The 23,257-nt window shown below is 40.3% G+C and overlaps 1 protein-coding gene across 13 annotated transcripts in view; it reads right to left on the bottom strand.

Moving 5' to 3' along the window:
* The window catches only part of TENM2 (teneurin transmembrane protein 2), an 806,981-nt gene that overhangs the window by 710,101 nt on the left and 73,623 nt on the right, over positions 1–23,257 (bottom strand). For 9 of the 13 annotated variants that reach the window (XM_077823697.1, XM_077823695.1, XM_077823696.1 and 6 more), the window contains exon 2: positions 21,370–21,645. The exons of 3 other annotated variants lie outside the window; for them this stretch is intronic. In XM_077823697.1, the coding sequence (XP_077679823.1) occupies positions 21,370–21,645 (276 nt within the window). Of the gene's footprint in view, positions 1–9,566; positions 9,581–21,361; positions 21,646–23,257 lie in introns of all 13 variants that reach the window. One more of the 13 variants, XM_077823694.1, reaches the window with a different exon arrangement.

Below are 23,257 nucleotides of genomic sequence, written 5' to 3'. Positions count from 1 at the left end.
TATCTAGCTAGATTACTTACTAAATTCTAAGACTCCATTCCTTTCTGTTCCAGGCAAAAGCATCACACAGACAGATAGAACCTTTGTTTCTCCCCCTACTCCAGCTTTGAAAGTATCTTGTCTCCTCATTGGTCATTTTGGTCAGGTGCCAGCAAGGTTATCCTAGCTTCTTAACCCTTTACAGGTGAAAGGGTTTTTCCTCTGGCCAGGAGGGATTTTAAAGGTGTTTACCCTTCCCTTTATATTTATGACAAAGGCACTGCAGCATATCATAAAAAAAAACAAAAAAATGTAGGGGGGCATGGGAAGAAGTTACTTCTGCAAAGGAAGAAAATAATAATAAAAATTAAATACCCAGAAGAACTATTAGAAAATAAACCATCAGTGGCTTGACCTAAACCCACAAAGGACATATTGTTTAGAGTGAAGGCTTCACAATCTACCTCCAACTTGTGTCATTTTGCCCAGGTATTTTATTAGTATTAACTATGCAGGCTTGTATGGTTTATTTGTTTTGGGGTTTATTTAGTTATCCAGAAGGTTACAGCAGAGAAACACACACATACAGAGAGTTATCCTACAGACTGATTATGCATTCCATGTTCTCCTGTCATCTTGAGGCATAACAGCATGAGCTAGGACTAGAAGAAGCCATCTTCTTGATTCTGAAATCCCTGTCAGCTGTGGCTTTAGGCCAGACATTATCAATTTTGTATAGGTCTCCTATTAATTTCTCTTTTGTCCCCCAAATTGTCAAATGCAAAATATGTACAGTATCTCCAAAATCTTTATTCCCCTACTACAAAACCCCATGTCTAAGTGTTGGTTATGCCTCATCTTTCATTCCTTTGCTGGCTTCCCATAGCTCCACATCTCATGTAATTCCTTGTCCCTGCTTTCAAGGACAGTCTAGCTTCTTCTACCTCTCTGCTCATCTGTTCCCACTTTCCCTTTGTACCTTTCACTCTCTCCTCTTCTCACACTGCCCTGTACGCCTGCAACCCTCTCTTTGACCAAGTCTTTCATGCCTTTACCTACTCCTCTTTCAATTCCCTCTTCAAAATACACTTCTTGACTGAGGACTTTAAACACTGGACTTCTGACCTCTAATCACATCATAGTTTACTTAAAGAAAAAAGGAGTGACAAGACAACTTCACACTGCCATTTAATCACAATTCCTTTCTTCGTTTCTCTTTTCTTTTTCTACCTTTCTTCTGTTTAAATTATAAGATTACTAGGACAGGGGCCAGGTCTGTTTTATGTGTAAAGCACAAGCAGTCTGTGGGATTATATATAAAAAATAGTTCTTTACAGTTCTCAGGAGTTTTAGCTGCTGTCAGCAGCTCACAAAATTCCCCTCCTCACCTCCCCTAATTACCACAAAGATTCATAATTTTGCCATAGCTTATCCTATTTTAATGTTCTATTAAGTAGTAACAGCCTAAGGAAAATAGCTGAATCCATTTCTTATCTAGTTCCACTCAAGTCACAGCAGTAGATTTTATAAAAGTCTCCTGTGGATCGCTTGTTCCTGATTCACCAATTCCTACAACCCATCTTCTGAAGAAATACACGTTAGGCTTTCAACCTTGAATGTTAATCCAACGTTGAGAAAAATCACTTGACGTTAGTGGGAAGGGTCCAACCGCTACCCTTTCAACATTTCTGAAAGTGTCAGGCTTCTTACAAACAAAGGATGCTCACTCATTCTCTTGCCTATGGTCATGTTGTTGTAATTAGATGGCATTATGCCTACTCCCAAGATAGTGTCTCATTTTCAACAGGGCACAGACGCCAAACAAGGACAGGTTTATGGGGCATTCTGCACATTCTAGCAAGTATCATCTTATCAGCAGAAAGTCCCTCCCTTCTGTGTCAGCAGTGCCCTATTGATATCTAATGCCTCTGTGATGTTATCTGACTAAAATATGACCATATAGATCATTGTTGCAACCACTGTTATATATTTGCAGCAAAACTCATACAAAGGTTGTCAAGTGAGGTGTCTATGAAAAGGTTATGACTTGCTGGTTACAATTATGCTATCTGTATATATAATCATTTTTGTTTTTGAAGTTATAAGTATTGGCTCTATACCTGGATTTCAAATGTTTGCTCCTGGGATACTGCCCACAAGGTAGCTAGCCAGCACATCTTGGAGGGACTATTCAAATTGAGTGGCCCATTAAAAGAACTTAACTGACAATGGACCATGGGAGACACCCATCTACACTTAATGGAATTTCCTGCTGTAACCAGGCAAAATGCATGGACATGGGACTTGTCTATGTGACTCCAAACTCAATCTTGCTCCTGTAATTTTCCCCAGTAAGAAAAATGGGATGCCCTCCAAATGGCAGAAGCTATAAAAGGCCTCTATCCTGCTCCAGCCTCTTTCTTGCCCAAACCTCTGAATTATGGACTACACTAATAGGTGCATTCTACCTAATGGCCTGTGGTCCTTCCAATGATTTGGAAGCAGCCGGAGACTTGATTTAAGCCAGCAGTTTATTCCATCACTGCTACAAGCCTGAACCAAGAACTTTGCAATTACTGTATTTGATTCATTGAACCAATTTTAACTCTCACCTTCCTTTCTTTTTAGAAATAAACCTTTAGATTTGATACTAAAGGATTAGCAACAGTTTGATTTTTGGGTAAGATCTAACTTATGTATTGACCTGGGTGTGTGGCTGGTCCTTTGGGATCAGAACCACCATTTATTTGATTAGTCTGGTTGTAAAGAACCACACCTTTAAATCCAGTGTTTTTGCTAGTAATACAAGGACTGGGATGCCCAAGGAAACTACTTTTATGACTTATTAGCCAGTGTGGTGAAACAGAAGTTTACTTTTGTTGCTGGTTTGGTATGTCCTATTGGGGATTAGCCACCAGGCTTGGATATATCTGCCCTATTTCTCAGCAGTTTGTTCTGAATTTGGAATCCTCAGTTGTGACCCACTGAGGCACGGTTACAGCCTCCTTGTACCTGCTTGTCTTTTTTTTAAAAAGCAAAACCAAAAAACAGTAGACAATCTGATATTTATAACAATTTAAGAAGTCAGGAATTACACTGAATAAAAGATGTGGATGTAATGCAATGCCCCTACATGGGCCATTAGCAGCACAGATTCAATCTGGGATCTCTGATTCTAAAAGCATGAGCCTCTAGATGCTTGAACTAAAGCAGACAGGGTCCTTAACACAAAGGTTAGAGCAGGGATCAGCAACCTTTGGCAAGCGGCCCGCCGGGGTAAGCCCCCTGGCAGGCGGGGCTGGTTTGTTTATCTGCTGCATTCACAGGTTCGGCCGATCGCAGCTCCCTCTGGCTGCGGTTCGCCGCTCCAGGCCAATGGGTGCTGGGGGAAGCCGCAGCCAGCACATCCCTCAGCCTGTGCCGCTTCCCGCAGCCCACAGTGGCCTGCAGCAGCGAACTGTGGCCAGTGGGAGCCATGATGGGCTGAACCTACAGACGCAGCAGGTAAACAAACTGGACCAACCCGCCGGTTACCAATCCCTGCATAAGATTAACCTCATAAACCACTCTATAAGGCCTAGTCACTACAAAGGACAGAGAGCACAGGGCACAGAGACAATCATTAAAAAGGTTCTGCTGCCTTAAAAAGGTTCAGGTTCTGCTGCCCTTCCTCACGTTGATCAGTATCTTACTTCACAAGCAATGCCACTGTTTCAACAGGACTAACCACAATGCAAGGTACAATATCACATGTGTTAGGGTGGCAGAATCTGACCCTAGGATTTATTTTACTTGAAAAAAATTGTGTAATGTGAAAAGAGTTACTATAAACGTTCCCTTTATTAAAGGTGAACACCACTGTTTTCATAATTGCCAGCCAAATAATTTGCCCAGATCTGTCCCTTTGAGCCAGATATTGCTGTTCTCACTTTTGCAAAATGTCCATTTATATCTTTGACAAATCCCTTTAAGCTCTGCCTGAGTAAAGCCTTCAGTATTAGAAACTTTACGGATAAACTTAAGTTATTTAAACACAATTCAGTGGACCTTTTATAGGTTTTTGGCACTGACATATGTTAGTGCATAGCCCACTCTTATTACTCATGCAATCAGGCCTCCTGAAGTGAACAAGTTTTGGCCCTTCTAGCTTGGAATTATGTTTTTCATTTTGAAAGACAAGACAAGAAAATGTAGGAAGTATCCATTCCTGTAGTCACAGTTGGCCTTCACTCAGGGAAAACTCCCACAAACTCCAATGGGAGATTTTCTATAGTAAAGATGGAGTAAGATCGTAGGGCTTGACCCATAGCTAAAGAAACTAAATGGATTGTTCTATTGCATTCTTAAAGGTCAGATCACTTCCTCAGCTGCCTACCATTAAAAAAGGAAAGAAAACGAATTGCAAAGTTCTGGTCTGTGATTACATAATTTTTGGTTCAACTATCTAGGTATTTATATGGCTTTCAATACCATATTATTGAAATACCTTCAATGTACTTAAAACTAAAAAAACCCAAAAACAATACTATCATTTTATCTTCATTCCCAATCCATAGGAGAAATATAGCTTAATTAGTTCATATGTTTTGTTTGTCGAAGTGGATGTGATTTGTGAAGAATTTATAGAGGGAAGACATTAATCTATCAAAGGAATGAGTTCTGCATTTAGTTCTCAATGTGAAGAGGTCTGATCATTAGTATATCTGGCTGCAGTGAGTCCCACACAAGGCCCAGCTTCTTCAAGTGTTCCATCATCTACACTCATGAGCCCACCCCCCATGCACTGATCAAAAGTTTCACCATTTTGGTGGAATGCAGCTATGGAAAGTCCCTAAGAGACCAGCAATATGTCAAAGAATTTACATCTAATCCCCTGAAAGATTGACTATCAGGAGAGGGACCTTAAGCTGGACTCTGAATGCAGCGAGGAACCAGTAGAACATGTGGGTGAGGTGTTTGCAGCAACTTCCACCAAGCAGGCAGGCTATTGTATTTATGTAGCTTTTTCTATCATTTCACTCGAGGCCAGGGGTTCTCGCAACAAATTGTTTGATGGCCTCAGAGTGCAACCACTAACTCTTGCTGGTGGCCGCACTGAACTTCTTCCTAAAATTATTTTATTTTTTTATTTATTTTTCCTAAAATCATTGTAATTTATGTAAGATTTTGGGTTTTTTTTTGCAGATTCAATAATAAAAATCATGCTCAGTTATTTCTATTCTTTACTGGACCTAACAGAATAGAAACACAAATAAGGTGCTTTGCACGTTCTTGTCTTTTATATTATTGTTTCCTTTGCTTTTTTGGTAAAAGCGGTTGTCTGAACAACAGTTCTGAAGTAAATTTAAAAATGATTTGACATAATAGAAGTCCAAATAATAATGACAAACATATCTGGGTGGCTTGGGTATGGGGAAGAGAGGGGAAGCATGGCTGCAGCTGGCCTGGGGCTCCTCTGGGCAGGTGTGGGGGCTTGGAGCTTTGGCTGACTGGGAGCTCCTCCGAATGGTGTGGGGAGGCGGGGGAAAGAGGGCACTCTCCGGGCTTCAGCCAGCCAGGGCTCCTCCGGGCAGGTGTGTGTGTTGAGGGGTCTTGGGACTCCTCCGGCCATGGGGGGGGGGCCACACTCGGGGCTTCTCTGAGCGGGGGGCTTGTGGCTCCAGGTGCAGGGGGGCTTGTGGCTCTGGCTGCTGGGGGACCACGAGTAGAAGGGGTTAGCCTCCCCGAAGGGGGCGCTCCACCCACTGCCCATGCCTGCCGCTCACCTCCTGCGTCCCTCCTCAGTCCCCCACACGCTGCTCATCTCCTCTCACCCACCACTCGCCTCCTCACTCCTCTGCTCACAGCCAGAACCCCCTGCCCGACTTGTCACCCTGCTGCCGGCTCGCCACTCACCTCCTTACTCCTCTGCCATGCCGCCCCTCCGCTTGCCTCCTCACCCCCCGCCCCGCCACTGCTGGCTGGCTACTCACCTCCTTACTCCACCGCCAGGCCCCGCTGCTTGCCTCGGCGCCTCACCTTCTCATCCCCTCCTCGTCACCTTATCTTGCTCCTTAAGCGCTGTGTCCCCGTGTCTCCAGAGGCATCAGAGGCAGCACATGCAGGAGCAACAGGGAGGAAGGGGAGGGGCTGATGCTTCCCTCCCCCCACTGCCAGGAAACTGTCATGGCCTCAGGAGAACCCTTGATGGCCGCACGTGGCCACAGTGGCTCCATTTGAGAAACGGTGTTCTAAGCTATACCTACACTAGGACCCAGTGTTGTGATTCCCAGCTTGGACTAGCTCTCATCTGAGCAAGCAGTCTAGAAATAATAGTGTAGCTACAGTATCAGGGGAAGTGGTGAGCAATAGCATAGGCTAGCCAACCTAGAACATACCCAGAGTCCACTACTATTTTTAGCACATTAGCACCATGAGAGCTAGCACAAGTATGTCTACATGAAACTAGGAGTGTGATTCCAAGTTACAAGTGTAAACATAACCTAAAATATGGTTCCCCCTTCTTCTGACTCTAGTGTCCCATTCTGACATGAGTGTCATCCCTCTACTGAGCAGTAAGAGATGTTTAGAAAAGAAATCAGTAACAGTATGGTATATTCTAATTGTAACTTGTTTTATTTATACATATTCACAGTGGTGAAAGTAAGGCTGCGCGCCCCGGTGCGCCGCTCCAGTAAGAAGGAGCCGGCTGATGCTGGGGCGCTCCGCTGGGGGTGGAGACGTGGCGTGTGGTGCGCTCCCAGCTGGGGTCCTGCTGGCTGCTGGAACTCTCCTGCAAGCTGGCGCTGGCGGCCCAATGCTAAGCAGCAGGCAGCCAGGCAAGTGAAGGGCTGGAGGAAGGCGCACTGTAGGTGGAGGCTTAGGTGTCCGCGTCCCAGCCTGTCCTGCTGCCCCTCTCTTGCCGCACTGGCTGGACACCAGGGCACTGCAGGCACGTGCCATCCCTGCAGCATGCACTGCTGAGGCTCCTGGGGGCGGGGAGGGTAAGAGCGCGGCAGGCAAGGGGTCTTCTGTTGCTGTCGCTCATTTGCCTGCAGATGCAGTGCCCCCACACAGCTGGCCCTAGGGTGACCAGATGTCCCGATATTGAGCAGTATGTCCCGCTTCCCGACCAAAGTAGGCCATTTGTCCCGATATTTTGTTTCGGGCGTTGCTTTTTTTTTTCCTCCTTAGGCAGTGGTGACAGGCAGGAGGAGCGCTTTTTCAGTTACAGTCACCTGGCGGCACTTCGGCGATGGCTACTTCTTTCTTCACCGGCACGATTTATTTCCCGCCCCCGAACATGCCGGGTGCATGTAACAATTGCAAAGGCGCTTCCCCTGCGAAGATTCCGATATTTTGTATTTAGCATCTGGTCACCCTAGTTGGCCCACAGCTCCCTTGACAGGAACAGGAACAGTGTGGGGCAGGGACCCATCCACCATCCAGGTAACCCAGCTGCAACTGGGACAGTCCCCACTGGGACTTGCCCCTACACACCCACCCCTGACCTAAGCACCTCACACACACACCCACACACCCCTGCCCTGAGTCCCCTGACTCCTGCACCCCTCCACACACTCTCCAACAGCCTTCCTGGCACCCCACACACAACCCAACCCTGACTCCTGCACCCCACACACCCCAACTCCCTGCCCTGAGCTTCCCCCACACCCCAACCCCTGCCCCCGGCCCTGAGCCCCTCCTGTCACACCAGGGGGGTTGCAATATGACAGTACCTATAAGAAATGTAAGTTACTTTCACCCCTGCATATTCACAAGTCCTGGAACAGAGATACTCAAACAGCATGTAGGCAAACCCCTACCAGTGATCTCAGCTCAAACCAATGCCCAGTTCCCCCAAAGGCCTGCCTAAACTTCTCTAATCAGAGAGATGATATCTAGGCTTGCATAGGCCATGAATGGCCTTGAAAAAAAGACAAGTCGCTTATGTCTTGATATGACAGAACAAGGAGCTGGTAGTGGGATTCAATGAGAAGGTGACATAGTCAAAACAACAAGCTAGGAAAAAGATTTTTGCAGCTGCATTCTGAGTGTACATTAGTGGGGCAAGATCACATTTGTCAAGGTCAGAGAGTTTGTTGCAGTAATCAAGATGCTAGATGATGAGAACCCAGATGACAGTTTTAACTGTGTGAATGGGCTCCAGCTGAAAGGCCTTATCTTAGAGAGGTTATGCAAAAATAATCTGCAAGACAGACATAGCCTGGATGTGAGGACCGAGAGAGGTCTGAGTTGAAGCGGACACCCAGATTACAGCCCAGTATCCGAAGACCACTGCCTCTACACTGAACCTTGCATAACCGTGACACTACCGCAGCACGTCTTTCCAACACAACTGTTTGCATACCAAGAAAAAGAATTTGGAAGACAACATGCAATGGCACCTCCTAATGACACCCGCCAAAACAATATAATGAGATGTGACATTCAAGCTTAAAAGGTCACAAATGAGCTGATCCACTGTACATAGGTTCAAAAATATGGAGGGCAGGTCTCTTCCCAATCACAAATAGTATTGAGCATTTTTGCCACCACATATATTTGATCTCCAGCAGTCCTGACAAGTCCTAAAACGATCCTAAGAACGCAGACCACTTGAATGTGCCTTCAATAGTGGGGAAGTTTATATGAAAGGCAAGTTCTTCAAAATGTTTCCATCTTCCTTCCAGCATTATATCTGTGTTATCAGTGTTCCATTTTTGTCAGATGTTCTTTGTCCAGATGCCAATTTTGGATAGATAAAGAGAAAAGCGGAAGATGGGTGTGTTTACATTTGACATAAATAATACAGAGAGCTGGATGTTTACATAATGTCACTACAGCACAATGTGTCACCATCTCTACCAACCGCTTCATATAGATGTTGAATAATATAGGTGACAGAACTGAGCACTGAGAAACTAAGCAGGTGAGGGTTTTGGAGGTAAAAAAATAACTGCCTATAACAAAACATTTGGGTTTGGTCTGACAGCAAAGACTTGAGACTTCCTGAGGCATTTCTGATGACCTCTGCAGCTTCTTGAAACAAGACTGTAAAAGGATCAGAATCATCAAAACAGCATTATGGTTCCTGAATTATGTTTCTTCTCAGCTAAAGCAATGGAATACATGGAGTTTTCACAACCTGCATTTATTGAATAGATTAATATTAAATGTTTAAAACACTGATTTTTAACAAAAACCCACAGTGAATTTGGAATCTTATTTTTGCAGGCATCTACATTTATTCCAATATGCTAAAAACAAAATTAGCACCAAGAAATATGCATTTTCTGATTTACTTCTGAACTAAGCTAGAAAGAATGTTTTTAATTATATCAAAATAGATGTACTTAGGCAAGCTGACAAAAATGGACATTGAGCAGACTGTAATAAGAAAATACATTGTGTGAAATATTTAGAAATAGCGTGCATGACAAAACTAAGTATATTATATAAACTATATTAGTTAGGCTGAGACTTAGTTTTATTTATATTTTACATATTTATATAATGTGTATATAAAAATGAGTTCTAAGACAAATAATAAACTGTGTATGTATGCAATGTGTGAGATATACATCTCACACATATTGCATATGCACAGTTTATTATTAGGCTTAGATCTAGTTGCATAAATGAATGAATGGAAAAAATGCAATATTCAAACTGACCCAACTATTCTTTAGTTAATTAAATATCTAAATCTTTGTAATCAAGAAGATTGCAGATAGTGGAAAGTACAATTCTACATGAGCAAAGATCTGAATCTGATCCTAGAAGAACTAGAGGAAACTTTGGATGAAGTCTCACATACTTTCTGTGGAAAGAGAAAGTGGAAACAAATATAATGCAAAATATGTTCTTGAGATGCTTGCTTTGGTTTAATTTATATATACATACACACACACACTCCTATGTTTAACTGAGATAAGGTTAATTAAAACAATATTAACATCCAAATCTACCCGAGTTTGTCTTTATCGTTCAGCCACTTACAACACATTCATTGCCAGACTGGATTAACTTTATCAGATACACACTTCTGTTGTGCAAAAATATACAAAGGCATTATTCAAATTAAATCACACTTTGAGCAGAAGTATTGTTGCTTGCTTACTTTGTTGACCTACCCCCCATCATCTGAGTCTACTTCACTAAATCTACATTGTCTCACCACAGAGAGAGGGGGAGAGAGAGAGAGAGAGAGGAGCACACGCGCGTGCGCACTCCCAGCACAGTGGTTTTATCTTCAATAACCCCTCTTTCACATAACTGCACAATTATGAGCTCAACTCGAAATATGAAATTTTAGAAAATATTTTGACATAGTTTAGTTTCATTCATAATACCTCATTATATTGTACAATACATTTGTTACAACATCTTGTAAAATTATCATCCAGTTAATGATATGGCATTCCATTATCACTTCTCTCTGCTATTAAATCTAAGACAAGAAGTGGGGTGAAGCTGAAAGGTTTAATGAAAAAAGTATAGAGCTGATGGGTTCGTAGAAGTGATAATTAGTGAGGTTCTATTGTAATGGCTTTTGTTACAAGTTCCTAATAACTTACTAATTCATTGCAAAGCCAGTGGTTCAAAGGTCATTCAAACACAACATTCAGTTTTGAATTTGTTATAAACCCAAAGCAGAAAAAAAAAATCACAACTAATAAAATCTAAGGCAGAGGGCGAAGCACGGAAAACATGTGCACAAACAGTTAAATGTATGATGAATTTATAACTAGGACATTCTTTATTCTAGGACACAAAAGGTATGTCTACACTGCAATAAACAGTTTTCTCCCCTCTGGGAGTGTCCCTCAGCCCCGGCAATTCTATAGATCCCAGTCCAAGCTTGAGTCAGCTGACTCGGGCCACCCACAGCTGTGCCTTGCATCTTTTATTGCCATGTAGAAGTACCCAAAGTGAACAAATTTCATGGTAACAACTCCTAAATTCTGTAGCAGGACCCTCTAAATTCCATGACAACCTTAAATTTACTCTATCACCATGAAATATCCTTTATTCCCTCTCTTTTGCGCCTTGCAAAAACACAGGTAAGGCTTCCTCTTGTAGGAAAATTTGCAGAGCAAGAGGCGACTGCAGGCAGGTCCTGTTACAATAAAACAGAAAAAAAAGGGGTGATCCTGACAACAGCAAAATGGGGAATCCATGGCATCTTGGGAAAATGCCATACTGTAGAATTACAGAGGCATTGAAATGAATGGAGCAGCCCAAAGTTGTCAGAGCTATGGTGTCAGACTCCCAGGAGACACCAGATGACACTTAAATCATTTTACACTTACACCTCAGAATTGCAAACTGAGCAGTCAACGACATACGTCATTTGGAACGGGAGGTACGCAGGCAGTAGCAGACACAAAAAAGCAAATACAGTGCAGTACTGTGTTAAATGTAAATTACTACAAAATACAAAGAGAAAGTTAAAAAAAGTTGACAAGATAAGGAAACTGTTCATGTGCTTGTTTCTTTTAAGTTAAGATGGTTAAAAGCAACATTTTTCTTCTGCATAGTAAAGTCTCAAAGCTGTATTAAGTAAATGTTCAGTTGTAACCTTTTGTAAGAACCACCATATTGTATTGTTCAGAATTACAAACAATATCTATTCCTGAGGTGTTCATAAAAAGAAAAGGAATACTTGTGGCACCTTAGAGACTAACCAATTTATTTGAGCATAAGCTTTTGTGAGCTACAGCTCACTTCATCGGATGCATGCTGTGGAAAGTATAGAAGATCTTTTATACACACAAAGCATGAAAAAATGGGTGTTCACCACTACAAAACGTTTTCTCTCCCCCCACCCACTCTCCTGCTGGTAATAGCTTATCTAAAGTGATCCCCCTCCTTACAATGTGTATGATAATCAAGTTGATAATCAAATTCCAGCACAAATCCAGGGTTTAACAAGCACGTTGGAGGGGTTAGGGGGGTTCATAGCTCTGAGGGTTCTACTGTAGTTCACACCTTCGAGGTTTCTTTTGCAATCAAAATGTCTAGTTTCAATTTTTTTAAATGAAAGCTCAGATTCTGGAGCATAATTCTGAGGCAGGGAGTGAATTCTATAGGAAATTCCACAACTGCAGAATAATTTGTGTTCTGGTTATAAGCAACAAGCTATACGGTGCCACAAGGACTCCTTGTTGTTTTTACTGATACAGACTAACATGGCTACCTCTCTGAAACCTGAACTACATGGGTTATTATTGTAAAGTCTCAGTCAACATAAATGTAGGCATTGTTACTGCACCATGCATAACACTCCTTTTCTATGTATAAATGAGCACTGTATTCCAGATGTCATCTACCTAGCTCCTTTGACATGCTTGAATATTTACCACCACTTATATTTGTTCAGCACTGGTCTGCACCAAAGGGTTACTGGGTATCTTTTAAACCTGTAAAAACTGTCTTAGATTTTATCAACCAGTACTTCATATCCTTCTCTTGCTCAGTGTTTTAAAGCTTATGACCATTATGTGGGTGTGCGCACTAGTGTTATATATATATACACAGAGAGAGAGAGCGCGCGCGCCAGAGCGCGCTTCCTTCATTTTTTGTGCCCAACTTCATTACCTTGCCTTTCTTTGTATTGAGTTGCATAAGCCACTTACCTGAACAAAACTGTAGATGATCAGTATTAAGTCCTTAAGTCACCTCTGCTAGTCAATTCCCTCATTCCCAAACTGCTTCCTCTCAGAAGCGCCCTTGGGTTTTGAGATCAAATCAAAATTGGATCCACTTAAGCAGCTGAGCTTTGATACCATTCTTGATGACCTTTTAAATTTGTCATTTAAGAAGTACTTCACAAGCTTTCCTAAAGTACAGATAAAGTATTTCCATGCCCATACACATCAGCACTTCTTGTATTATCTTTTTAAAAATCCTCTTCTGGGCCTCCATTTTGTGAATATGCGCTAATCTGGGCCAGACCTTCTTTCTGGGATGGCCTCGAACCTCTGGCAGACCAAAGAAAATCTAGTTCTGGGGCACCTTTTCCCATTGCTCTCCAGCAACAAACTTGTTTCTGTGTGGGGAGGGGAGTCAAGCTGCACTACTAAATGAAAGATCTGGGCACAACTCTGCAGGCTCTCCGCCTTGGCATACGTGATTGCCCTGCAGATCAACTGGACACGTGTAGTTTCTTTGGGTTTGTTTTACATTCTTCTCACCTGTTCAAATCAATATTATACTTCAAATCTTACATTAAATCTACAGCTTTCTTGTTGCTCCTGGATGTAAAGTGTATATTATCTTACTGCTAGTTCATCCCTCTTTAAAATGAGCCTATGAAGAGGAAAGTGCATATGTAAAAATTGTACATTTCACAGATCTGCTTCCTTCGTCTATTCCCATTTAGATCTGCTCACTTTACTAAGTATCTCCCAACAACCCCTACTTTTTCCTTTTGTTAGTACGTAAGACTCCAGTTCACTCTCCAGCATCTGCAGTCATAGGTGCAGGAATTAGGAGTGCTGCCAAACTCCTTGGCTTGAAGTAGTTTCCAGTATATACAGGGTTTACAGGCTCTCAGCACTCCCACTTTACAAATTGTTCCAGCACCCCTGTCTGCAGTGGTCCTATTAAACACATGTATATCAAATACAGAATTGTTAACTAAGTTCCACTTTCACAATCTTTACTATTGATGAGCACCAAGAGAACTCTGCTTGGCTTTCAGGTCTCAAAGTTTTCAGGGATGACAGTTAAGAGAAAATCTCTAACTGTGAACTGGGCAAACCATTCACACACACACCCCCCCCCCCCACATCTCAAATAGTTTTTACAGAGTAGAAGCCACACTTTCACCATAACCTTCTATGTGCAACTCACGAAATCAGAAATATAAAGTTGAAGAAAAATGCAAGGAAAAACAATATTGAGAGCAACATGCCCAAGATCAAGACAGTGAAAGTAAGTAAAACATCTCAGTTGTAAAGCCCTAAATCTTGACCTGTTCTCTCTACATTTCCCCCATGTGGTAACATTTTATCTTTTGTTTTTGAGCATAAACAGAAGTCTCTGATTCCAATTATCTTGGGAAAATGTCAAATTGTGGTGTTCATTCTATTTTTGATTGAGACAGCAACAAAAAAACAAGGTCAACACCAACTTGGGTTACCCTATGTGAGTGAATTTCTTTACAGATTTAGAATATACATTATAGTGGCATTATATGCTTAACTGTAGCATTTAATACTGTGAGCTTTAAAAGAATTTTGAAAGGACATAAGGGATTTTTAAAAATTATTTGCCCTCTTATGCTCTTGTGTAATAAACCCTCTGCAGTACAAAACAAAAAGATGATTTCTGTACCAAATCTGTCTTCCATTTTGCTAGGCTTTGATAGCGATGTTACAGTAAGTGATGTAAACTTACCTTATTGTTTCCATGAAAGAAACATTCAAGCTTTTAAACAATTTAAAAAATAAGAAGGGAAAGGGAAGACAAAAAAATATAGGTAAACAGGGGCCGATGCAGTCCTACATCCCACAGGGTTTGACATGTTTACTGTTGATGGATAATGATCCTGAAAATTTTTCACCCTTTGGGATTCTCCCAACCAGTTAACAGTTGGTCCCACAAGGATGTACTGTTTGTGTGTGATCCTGTACAGAAACTATTTTCCATCAGAAATAGGGAGTACAATCAGCAGAGGGATTGGGAGAGGTCAGGGCTAAGGGTTCATATCCCACGTTGCACTCTAAATGGGTGGCAAAGCTGTAACTCAACTGTGTGAGACCCACGGATGCTGGCAAGAGTTCTATACGACACTTCAGAATGCTCTCAGGGTCTGCTGACTGCAGCCTCTCAACTCATGCCCCATAAAATGTAGCCTGGGGCTGAAAGCCACAATCTGCCCTTTCATTTAATGATGGCCAGATTTTCAGAGTCGTTCTCTGCAGGTCCTTGTTTATCTATATAGCAATTATTTTAAATCATGAATCTCATAGATGCATTTAAAATTTAGGCACAGATTACCATATAGCGTTGAAATATTTCCTTGCTCTACGGAAATTTGATACAGGTTTATTTCCCATGCTTTTTGTTCTTCCCTATTCCTTCCCCTCTCTATAAAATTGAGGGCCACTACAACTTAGATACAATTTTATCTGTCACTTTGGTAGTCTGACTCTTTACCTTAATAATATGACTTGAGTCCTGAGAGGTCTCCTCTGCCCACAAAACTGATTTCATTTACCTTCTCACATATAAATGTAAAGCTGAGAAAAAGAAGTTACTTAAAAAAAAATTGAAATATTTGATATTTTAGTTACATTACTGTAGAAGCCTTCAATACATTTAAAACACAGTAATGAAAAAATATCATTTTGTGTTATGTCCTGCTGTTCAATGATAGTACAGGTATCTGCAATTAAGGTGCTACACAGAAAAGTGTATGCTGCATCGCACTCCTAGTCCATACCATTGACACGGTTGTTCCAACTCCATCCCAAAACACAACACTGATTTGCTTTCATAGTGCCAGCTGACCTTTCTTTTAATAACTAACTACCTTCTTGATACATAGACAAAGTGCTTACAAAATGTTACTTGGTTCAAAAAAACACTTAGCAGGAAAGACCTCGATAGGTTAGTTAATTCCTTTTTCACCACCCATTTTGCTTATTATAATTTTGTTGAAGCACTTAATTCACTGGCTTCATTTTATCCCAAAAACACTGAATCTTGAGTAATTCCATGTTGCTCCCTACCTCTAATCTCTTCATTAGCTAATCAATAAAACATTCCACAACACAATCAGTAATTGTGGGTCAGAGCCTTTAAATACCATAGAGTTGGGCACTCTATAGGAACCTGAACAGAATACAATTTACATTTCTTCAGGGATGCAAATGGGTCATAAAACTGCTATAATCACCACTCTGTACTTTAGGCGGGGCGGGGGAGGGGAGGATTTGTCTGGCTGACTGAGAGAAGAGGGCAATGCTTTCTGACTTGGGGGAGGAGAGGAGACATAAAACTGCTGGAAAAGCAGTCAGCGTGGTGGATGATTCACCACCTAGGAATGAGGGGTTTAAAAAGGTCAGCCTGGTTCTGGCCCCTCCTCTCATTCACTCGGAACAGGCTAGGCAGCACCCCCTCCCTATTTAGGTCACAAATATACTGGGTGATTAGCTATATTTGCTGTGGGCATTATGCTAGCCGCCCCGTTAAGGGGTGCTGGGAAGGAATTATTTCTTTACCATCATATTGGCCAGGTGCCATGGGGGTTTTCTCACCTTCCTCTCAGCAGGTTCAAGTGGGCTATGTTCATACATAGCATGATGGGCAGTAGGTGATATGTCGCAATTCTTTAAGGGTATAGCAGATGTTCAATGCAGGTACTCCACAAATTAAGGCACAAAAGAACATACAAATTGCTTGGAAAAATAATTAAGGAGAGGTGCTTGGTAGTTGAGCAAGCCGGGAGCAGTTGGGAACTCCTCTGATCGGTACAGCAGGGAGCCATCCCCCCCGACACCAACATTATAGTTCACCTTAACCCCTCCTACAAGGGGGCATGGTCAGTATGGTCCCAGCAGGGGAATTGCTGGAGGGACCTGGATGAAAAGGGGGGGGGGAGCTAGTGGAAGCCCCCACCTGGAATTGGAGGTGTCCAGCAGTGGATCTGCTGGAGGGACATGAACAGAAAGAGAGGGTTTTGTGTGTGTGTGTGTGTGTGTGTGTGTGTGTGTGTGTGTGTGTGTGTGTGAGAAAAGCACTCACCTCTCCCCCCCACAGTGAATTGTGTGGGTTTTCACCTGCACATTTTATCTGCCGGGTTAGTCCCAGACATCTAATAATAAAGTTGCGGCCTGATTAAACCCATATCTAATGTCTCCTGTCATTCTTTTGGCATAGCCAGACAACCAGCTAGCTGAAGATTCCCCCTGTGCGGGAAAATGTTCATGGAGCATAGAGTGAAGGTAGCAAATTCCACCACATCTTCCCTTGCAGCTCTGGGTATAAAAGAACTGGTCAGTGCACTGCTCTACTTCAACAATTCCTGGCTGGCATAAGAGTCACACTGGACAGTTGCAAGGCAGAATAAATAAGCTGCAACACCCACAAATGCAATTCATGGCAAATCAGTGTTTTAGTCCAGTAGAGTCTTGTACCCTCCACCTGATCACAACCTCATCTGTCTTTTTAAAAAAAAGCCATAATTAGAATGGCTTTTGGAGGGGATGGGGATGGTAATTAAAAGTTCATTTAGGATTTATTCATCAATTTACAATATTCATATACCAAACAAATGAGTGATCCTTTTAGTTTAAATTGCTTTACGTTAGTTTCCATTACAAGCCGACCTACTTCTAAAGTCAGTCTTATATTTTCACAACATATAATGTAAGGCCACAAATATGCAGCTCATACTCATGTATTCCCAATGAGGTCCTTATGTGAGTATAGGCCTAATTCTGTAACTAATGTAGGGTTAAATTAGCCTGCTCTTCAGATGTATAAAGTAGCATCACTGAAAATTTTAATGGAGAGACACTGACTGTACCATCTGATCCATACATTGTAAGGGGCAGATTCTACCCTTTTATTCATGCTAAGTTGTACGTTAGTGAGTAATTTGTGACTAAGCATCAGTAAGAGTGACAGAACCTGGCCGTAACCAAACACATGTGGGCATAGGTTGGGATTTGAGCATCTCCAATGTTATTCTGTGGAAGACAGCATCACTTCAAACCTGCCTTTCTCAACTAAGAAAATCCCTGTATTAACACCCACCCTCCATAGTAAATTTTTTTCTACATGGGTTAGTATTATAAATCACCATTTGCCTTCAGCATCCACCCAGGATTATGTGAGATACTGTTATTGCCACTTAATGGTGAAGTCGCTGTCAGCAAATGTTGACTTTTTAAATAGTGTCTCCTGTAGATTAGACACAGCTAGAAGAGCACCAGGAGAACAGAAAACTCTGGAACTCTGATACATTTGAGTACATTCCCCACAACCTGTGGGTCCCCAAAACTGACTCTTTTTGCCTACCTAGCATAAGGCACACCAGGTGTGAGATAAATCAAGCTTCCTTATAAATGTCCGCTGTACATTTTTTGGATGAACACCCATAACTATTCAGGTAACCAGAAGCTCTGAATCCAGTTGACCATGGTTATAAGAGACTTGTATTGTTTACCCTTACATATTCACATTCTAGTTGGATGCCTCTCTTACAAGGGATCACATGAGTTACAGACAGCATTATAAAAGTTACATTTCAAGATGGGATACTAAATTCTAGGATAATATATTGAAAAAAGTGTCAGGACTGTAAAAATAGATAGAGTTGGAAAAGCAACCCCCCCCCTTTTTTTTTTAATATCCTGTTTTATCAGAAACGAGTTTCTGCCCAAGTAAATCAGCAAATTTAAATGAATTTACATTAAATGGTTTTAATTTATCAATATGCATTTCAAACCTGCTAATTCAAGGCTCACACAATTCTAATTTAAGATAAGTTCAATCATACAAACTCTAAAAGTGAAAAAAAATAGTCCTAAGCCTTGTAAATGGATTTGAAGTAGCAGAAGTGTTGAAAATAGTAATATTAGTGTGATTTATAGCAATTAAGCTTCCTCTGTACGACTTGGAAATGTACGGAGAAGTACCAACATTGATTTAATATTAAAAGAAAATTGACACAGTTTATTATTTTGAAGTGGAATGACAGAATTTGTGATTAGCATCTCAGTATCAAAAATGTCACCATTTTAAAGTTGTAATATGTATTGCAATAAAGCTGCTGAACCATGTCAAGAAAAAGGGCATGCAGTGCTTTAAATAAACTCAATGAAATCTATGCATCATGAGTTCAACTAATGTGGTTAGGGGCAAAGTATAAAAATTCCGTACCAAGAAATGTCCTGTTTTATGCCTGTGACTCCTGAAACTGTACTGGAGAGTGCATTTCTCTTGAAGTGTAGATTCTTGTTACTTTCTCTTGAAGAGAAGCATATCTAACAGGTTATTGATTTGGTTCTGAAGGACACAGTGTTTATTATGTAGGAAACCAATGCTGGGCAAAAGTGAAAGAAATTAATGATGGCTTTGTAAGCGTCCAGGCAGCGGTGCTGAACCTGAGTGGGGTACCTGTCAATCTATATGATAATACATTCCCAAACTTCATAAAATCGGTGATGTGAAAAGGAACTGATTTTTTTTTAAGCTAAACAGGATTTGGCAGAGAAGGAGACTGAAGTTTACTTAAGTTAACACCTCCGCTTGTATAATAGACATTTCACATCTGTGTGAATATTTTACAGCCAACCATATGGAAACATTTATCATCATAAAAGCCTTACTAAATAAAATGCTAATAATGTACATTCAAAAGTGAATCTGATATACTGTGTCTTGCACTTCATTTTATAGCATGCTTTGATAAACATTTTTTGAAAAACTACCTTTTTGAAATGCATTTTATGGATAGATTAGATAGATAGAGGTAACTCTCAGGGTGAAAACTGCCATTGACCTCAGCAGGGGTAGACTCAAACTCAATCTCTGAGCTTTAATAGTACTGGAAAGATAACTTTCTTAGTCAGTTCATTCATTTGAAACAATTATTGGGACTTTTCCAAAGCCTACTGAAGTCAATGGGAGTTGTTTCATGGTCTTCCAATGGATTCTGGGTCAGGCCATTAAGTGAATATATTTTATGCATGAGTACAAAGCATGTAAGTTTACCAAATAGCAGAGTGAGTCAGTGTATTTTTACATACATATATTTTTAACACTTTGGTTATTTGCTTTCCTAGTATCTTCCATTACTATTAAATACACAACCCCCATATACTTTAATGAAGAAATGCATGCAACAATATTCATGGAAATACAAAGATTATGGGCTAACTTCATCCCTCAAATACATGCCTGCTATTTCTCCTGAAATCAGCAAGAGTTGCATGTATCAACTGAGTGCTAAATTTGACTCTAAGTCTAACTTGGTCATATATTTCTAACATTTTGAGAAGTTTCATTTGTGTTTTTTGTTCATCTTCTTTGACATTTAACTGCTTGCATTTCAAGTCCTAACATACTGGCACTGCTGAAATTGGCAGGGGGAGGCTGAATATCCACTTTTCCTGGAATAAAATAAAAGTCCTTTTCAGATAAATACCTGAAGGTGCTGAATGTGCCAACACACCATAAATTTAAAATCCCCAGATAACATGGCAGGGAGTCAATCACAGTAGCTGACATCAAGCAGTTGCCTTGAATGTTTCTGTTGATGCCACAGTAGAACACTATTCTTGTGATTCCTCTTTATCTCCCCAAAATGGCTTATTTCAGAATTAAACTTGATTTTTTTTGGGTTTTTTTTTTAAGTGACTTCAGCTTATACACTCCTGCCTTATTCACATCTTAGTGTGGAGAATTATTGAAGGCAGACACTGCATTGCTATCCATAGCAAGTCATCTTCACTAGCTAGGCATTTTTTTTAAAGTAGGCACAGAACATTGCTGAGAAATGAGTTTTAAATTGTTTTATATGAATTTTAACTAATTTTTTTAAACATTTCATGTGGTAGTTAGCTTAATGTAGTTTTTAATTCACAACAAATCATTGCCCATGTGTTTTGTCCTACATGGGCTCTGCATTATGTAATTTACCTTTTTATTTTTATTTTTAAATTAAACAGCTAAGAATCTATACTAAACAGATATATACATATCTTTTTGAGTTACTCTGATACATACATTTGCATTATAAAACCTTGCATGTACTTACCAGTAAGAGATTAGAAACCTGAGATTCAGATAAAGCTTTCAAAGTTTCATGAGAACACCTGAACGAGAGTCCTATTGACTGTGAATTAATATGGTTTTAATAAGTTAAAAACTATTAACCTTATTTTACACTGTGGGTAAAAATCATATACAAGAAAAAAAATTCTGATAAGTTTCTTCACACTTGTCATTATTAAATTCTACAATCTGCTCCAAGTTTCCTCTTCAGTAATAGACATGAAGCACTGCTGTCTGTAAATTAAAGTATAAAATAAGGTGGTATTCTGAGAACATCTTTAAGAGAAAACCCAGGCTGCCATTAAAAACCACCTGTAAACACCTACAAATAGAATATTTCTAGATATAGGTCATGTTTTTTCAAATCGCATTCTTTGCTATGCAGTTTACTGGAGAATAAGAGCACCACTCAATTACGTTGTTATTTAAAATACATACTTCATTATATAATATTTCTCCTGTCATTTCTGGTAAAAATTGATTTTTTCAATTTACTTTTTTAAGGCAAGTGGACAAGGAAAAGAAAGAACTTAAGTGACTCATTTATATGCAAAAAATACCACCATATGTTCTTATAGATATATAGTAAAACATATATTCAAGAAACAGGCCTACCGTTTTCCTCATCTGACTTATTTTCATTGTCAGAGTCAGTCAGTGTAAGGGCTGAGTTTTCACGACTTGACAGACCGGAACTGCGCCTGGATTTTATCCCTCTCCCCCACAGCCTTATAGCATGCTCTGGAGACATTCCTCCCTCTGTGTCTGAGTCAGCATCAGACCCGGTGCTCAAGGAATAGCCTTGATGAAGTATTCCTATGTCTGAGCAGTAACCACTTCGATGGGGAGAGGGCTCACAGATTCCTAGTTCTGCAAGGGTGAAGTTAGTTCCTAGGAGGACAGTAAAACAAAAACAATTAGTCAAAATATTTAAAATAAAATGAACAGGCCATCTTACCTTCTCATAGATATTTTATATATCATGCCTTCATAATGAATTGTATATGGTGGACAGATTTGTAAGGACAAGGCTCATCAGAAGCATATGGTGTGTAGCAGAGAGAATTGTGAAACACACAAAACAAAAGATAAAACTCCTCAAAATCTGAGGCATGCCTTCCTCTTCCACATTTTGGCCTCAAATCTGTAAACACTTAGGCAGGTGATTAATATTATGCACATAAGCAGTCCTATTGACTTCACATGCTTAACATTATTTGCAGGATTGAGGCCTTTGTTATGAACGGTTTCATCAAAACCATTGCTACATGTCGTCATTTTTAATCACTTATAAGGTGGACAAAATCAACCCATTTCGGAGCAAAAGAGGACCACCACTTCCAGGAAGAAATGGCTTTAAACTTCAAACTATTTTTCATTGAAAATGTGAAAGATTCAATTTAACTTAGTGCAAACAATTTGAGTGCAGAGTCACCCAGAATAGTGGAAAACTGTACATAGTACGAAAAGCTGTCACAATTTTGCACAGCTTTAATATGTGGGAAGGATATTTTGGGTTCCCTGTTACAACTGAAATAGGTGACATGCATTTTCTCCATTCACAGAAGTTTTGCTCCCAACAGAAATGTTATGAGTCATGTTACTGTGTCAAAAAATGCAAACAGGAGAACAGCATGTCTGAAGTCAAACCTTCTAGGATTCATGTCAAAACACGGTAGCTCATAATATGACTCAGTAAGTTGGTAGGTGACACATTTACAACGCACTCACATATTCCCAAGGGTACTAAGAACAGACCATACATCTTTTTAGACAATAAGGGACAAAGAACTTAGAAATATATATATAAGGAAGTATTCACTGGTCTCTCTGGCTCCGCTGGTTTTGAAAAGCACGGGCAATTTCATTTACCCATGCCAGACTAGAAATGAAGAACAAAGACAGATTCAAGTCACTGGAAATACATCTGTGGACTATTTAATTCATATTGTTCACAGTGCAACTTAGTCTGAGGTCCGTGCTTCCATAATGGTGCTTTTATAGTCTATTTAAACAGTCTATTTTTCCCCCCCCCCCACATTTATATCAAATCAAGACACCTAAAGACAGATTATAAACAGGCAACTTTTGTACAAGATATTTTCATTAACAAATATGCTTCATTAACCAGTTTAAAAACAAAAAGTAACAATTCTATTCACACAGATCAATCAAGACAGCCCATATATTTAAAATATCTAGTTAATCGATCTACATAAATCTTTTTCCAGTCCCACAAGATCATTTAACTCAGTAATACTCAGATCTCAGTGGTTCAGGAGCCAAATTAGTGATCCAAATTACCCAAAAGAGCCACAGTAATATGAATTCATTGTTTCATTTACTGTAGTACTATTCATATTTAAATAGTATCATGGGGAAATATGTAGTTTTTTAAAATATATTATTCTCACAGCAAGTAAATTAATAACACTGCAAGTTGACAACTTAATTGGTTAACATAGTAAAAGCATCCTCATTGGTTAATAATTAAATCACACAG

The sequence above is a fragment of the Eretmochelys imbricata genome, chromosome 8 (genome assembly GCF_965152235.1).
Source record: "Eretmochelys imbricata isolate rEreImb1 chromosome 8, rEreImb1.hap1, whole genome shotgun sequence".
Classification (NCBI taxonomy): domain Eukaryota; kingdom Metazoa; phylum Chordata; order Testudines; family Cheloniidae; genus Eretmochelys; species Eretmochelys imbricata.
Note: the sequence above shows the minus strand (reverse complement) of the source record. Positions and strands in the feature narration are given on the sequence as shown.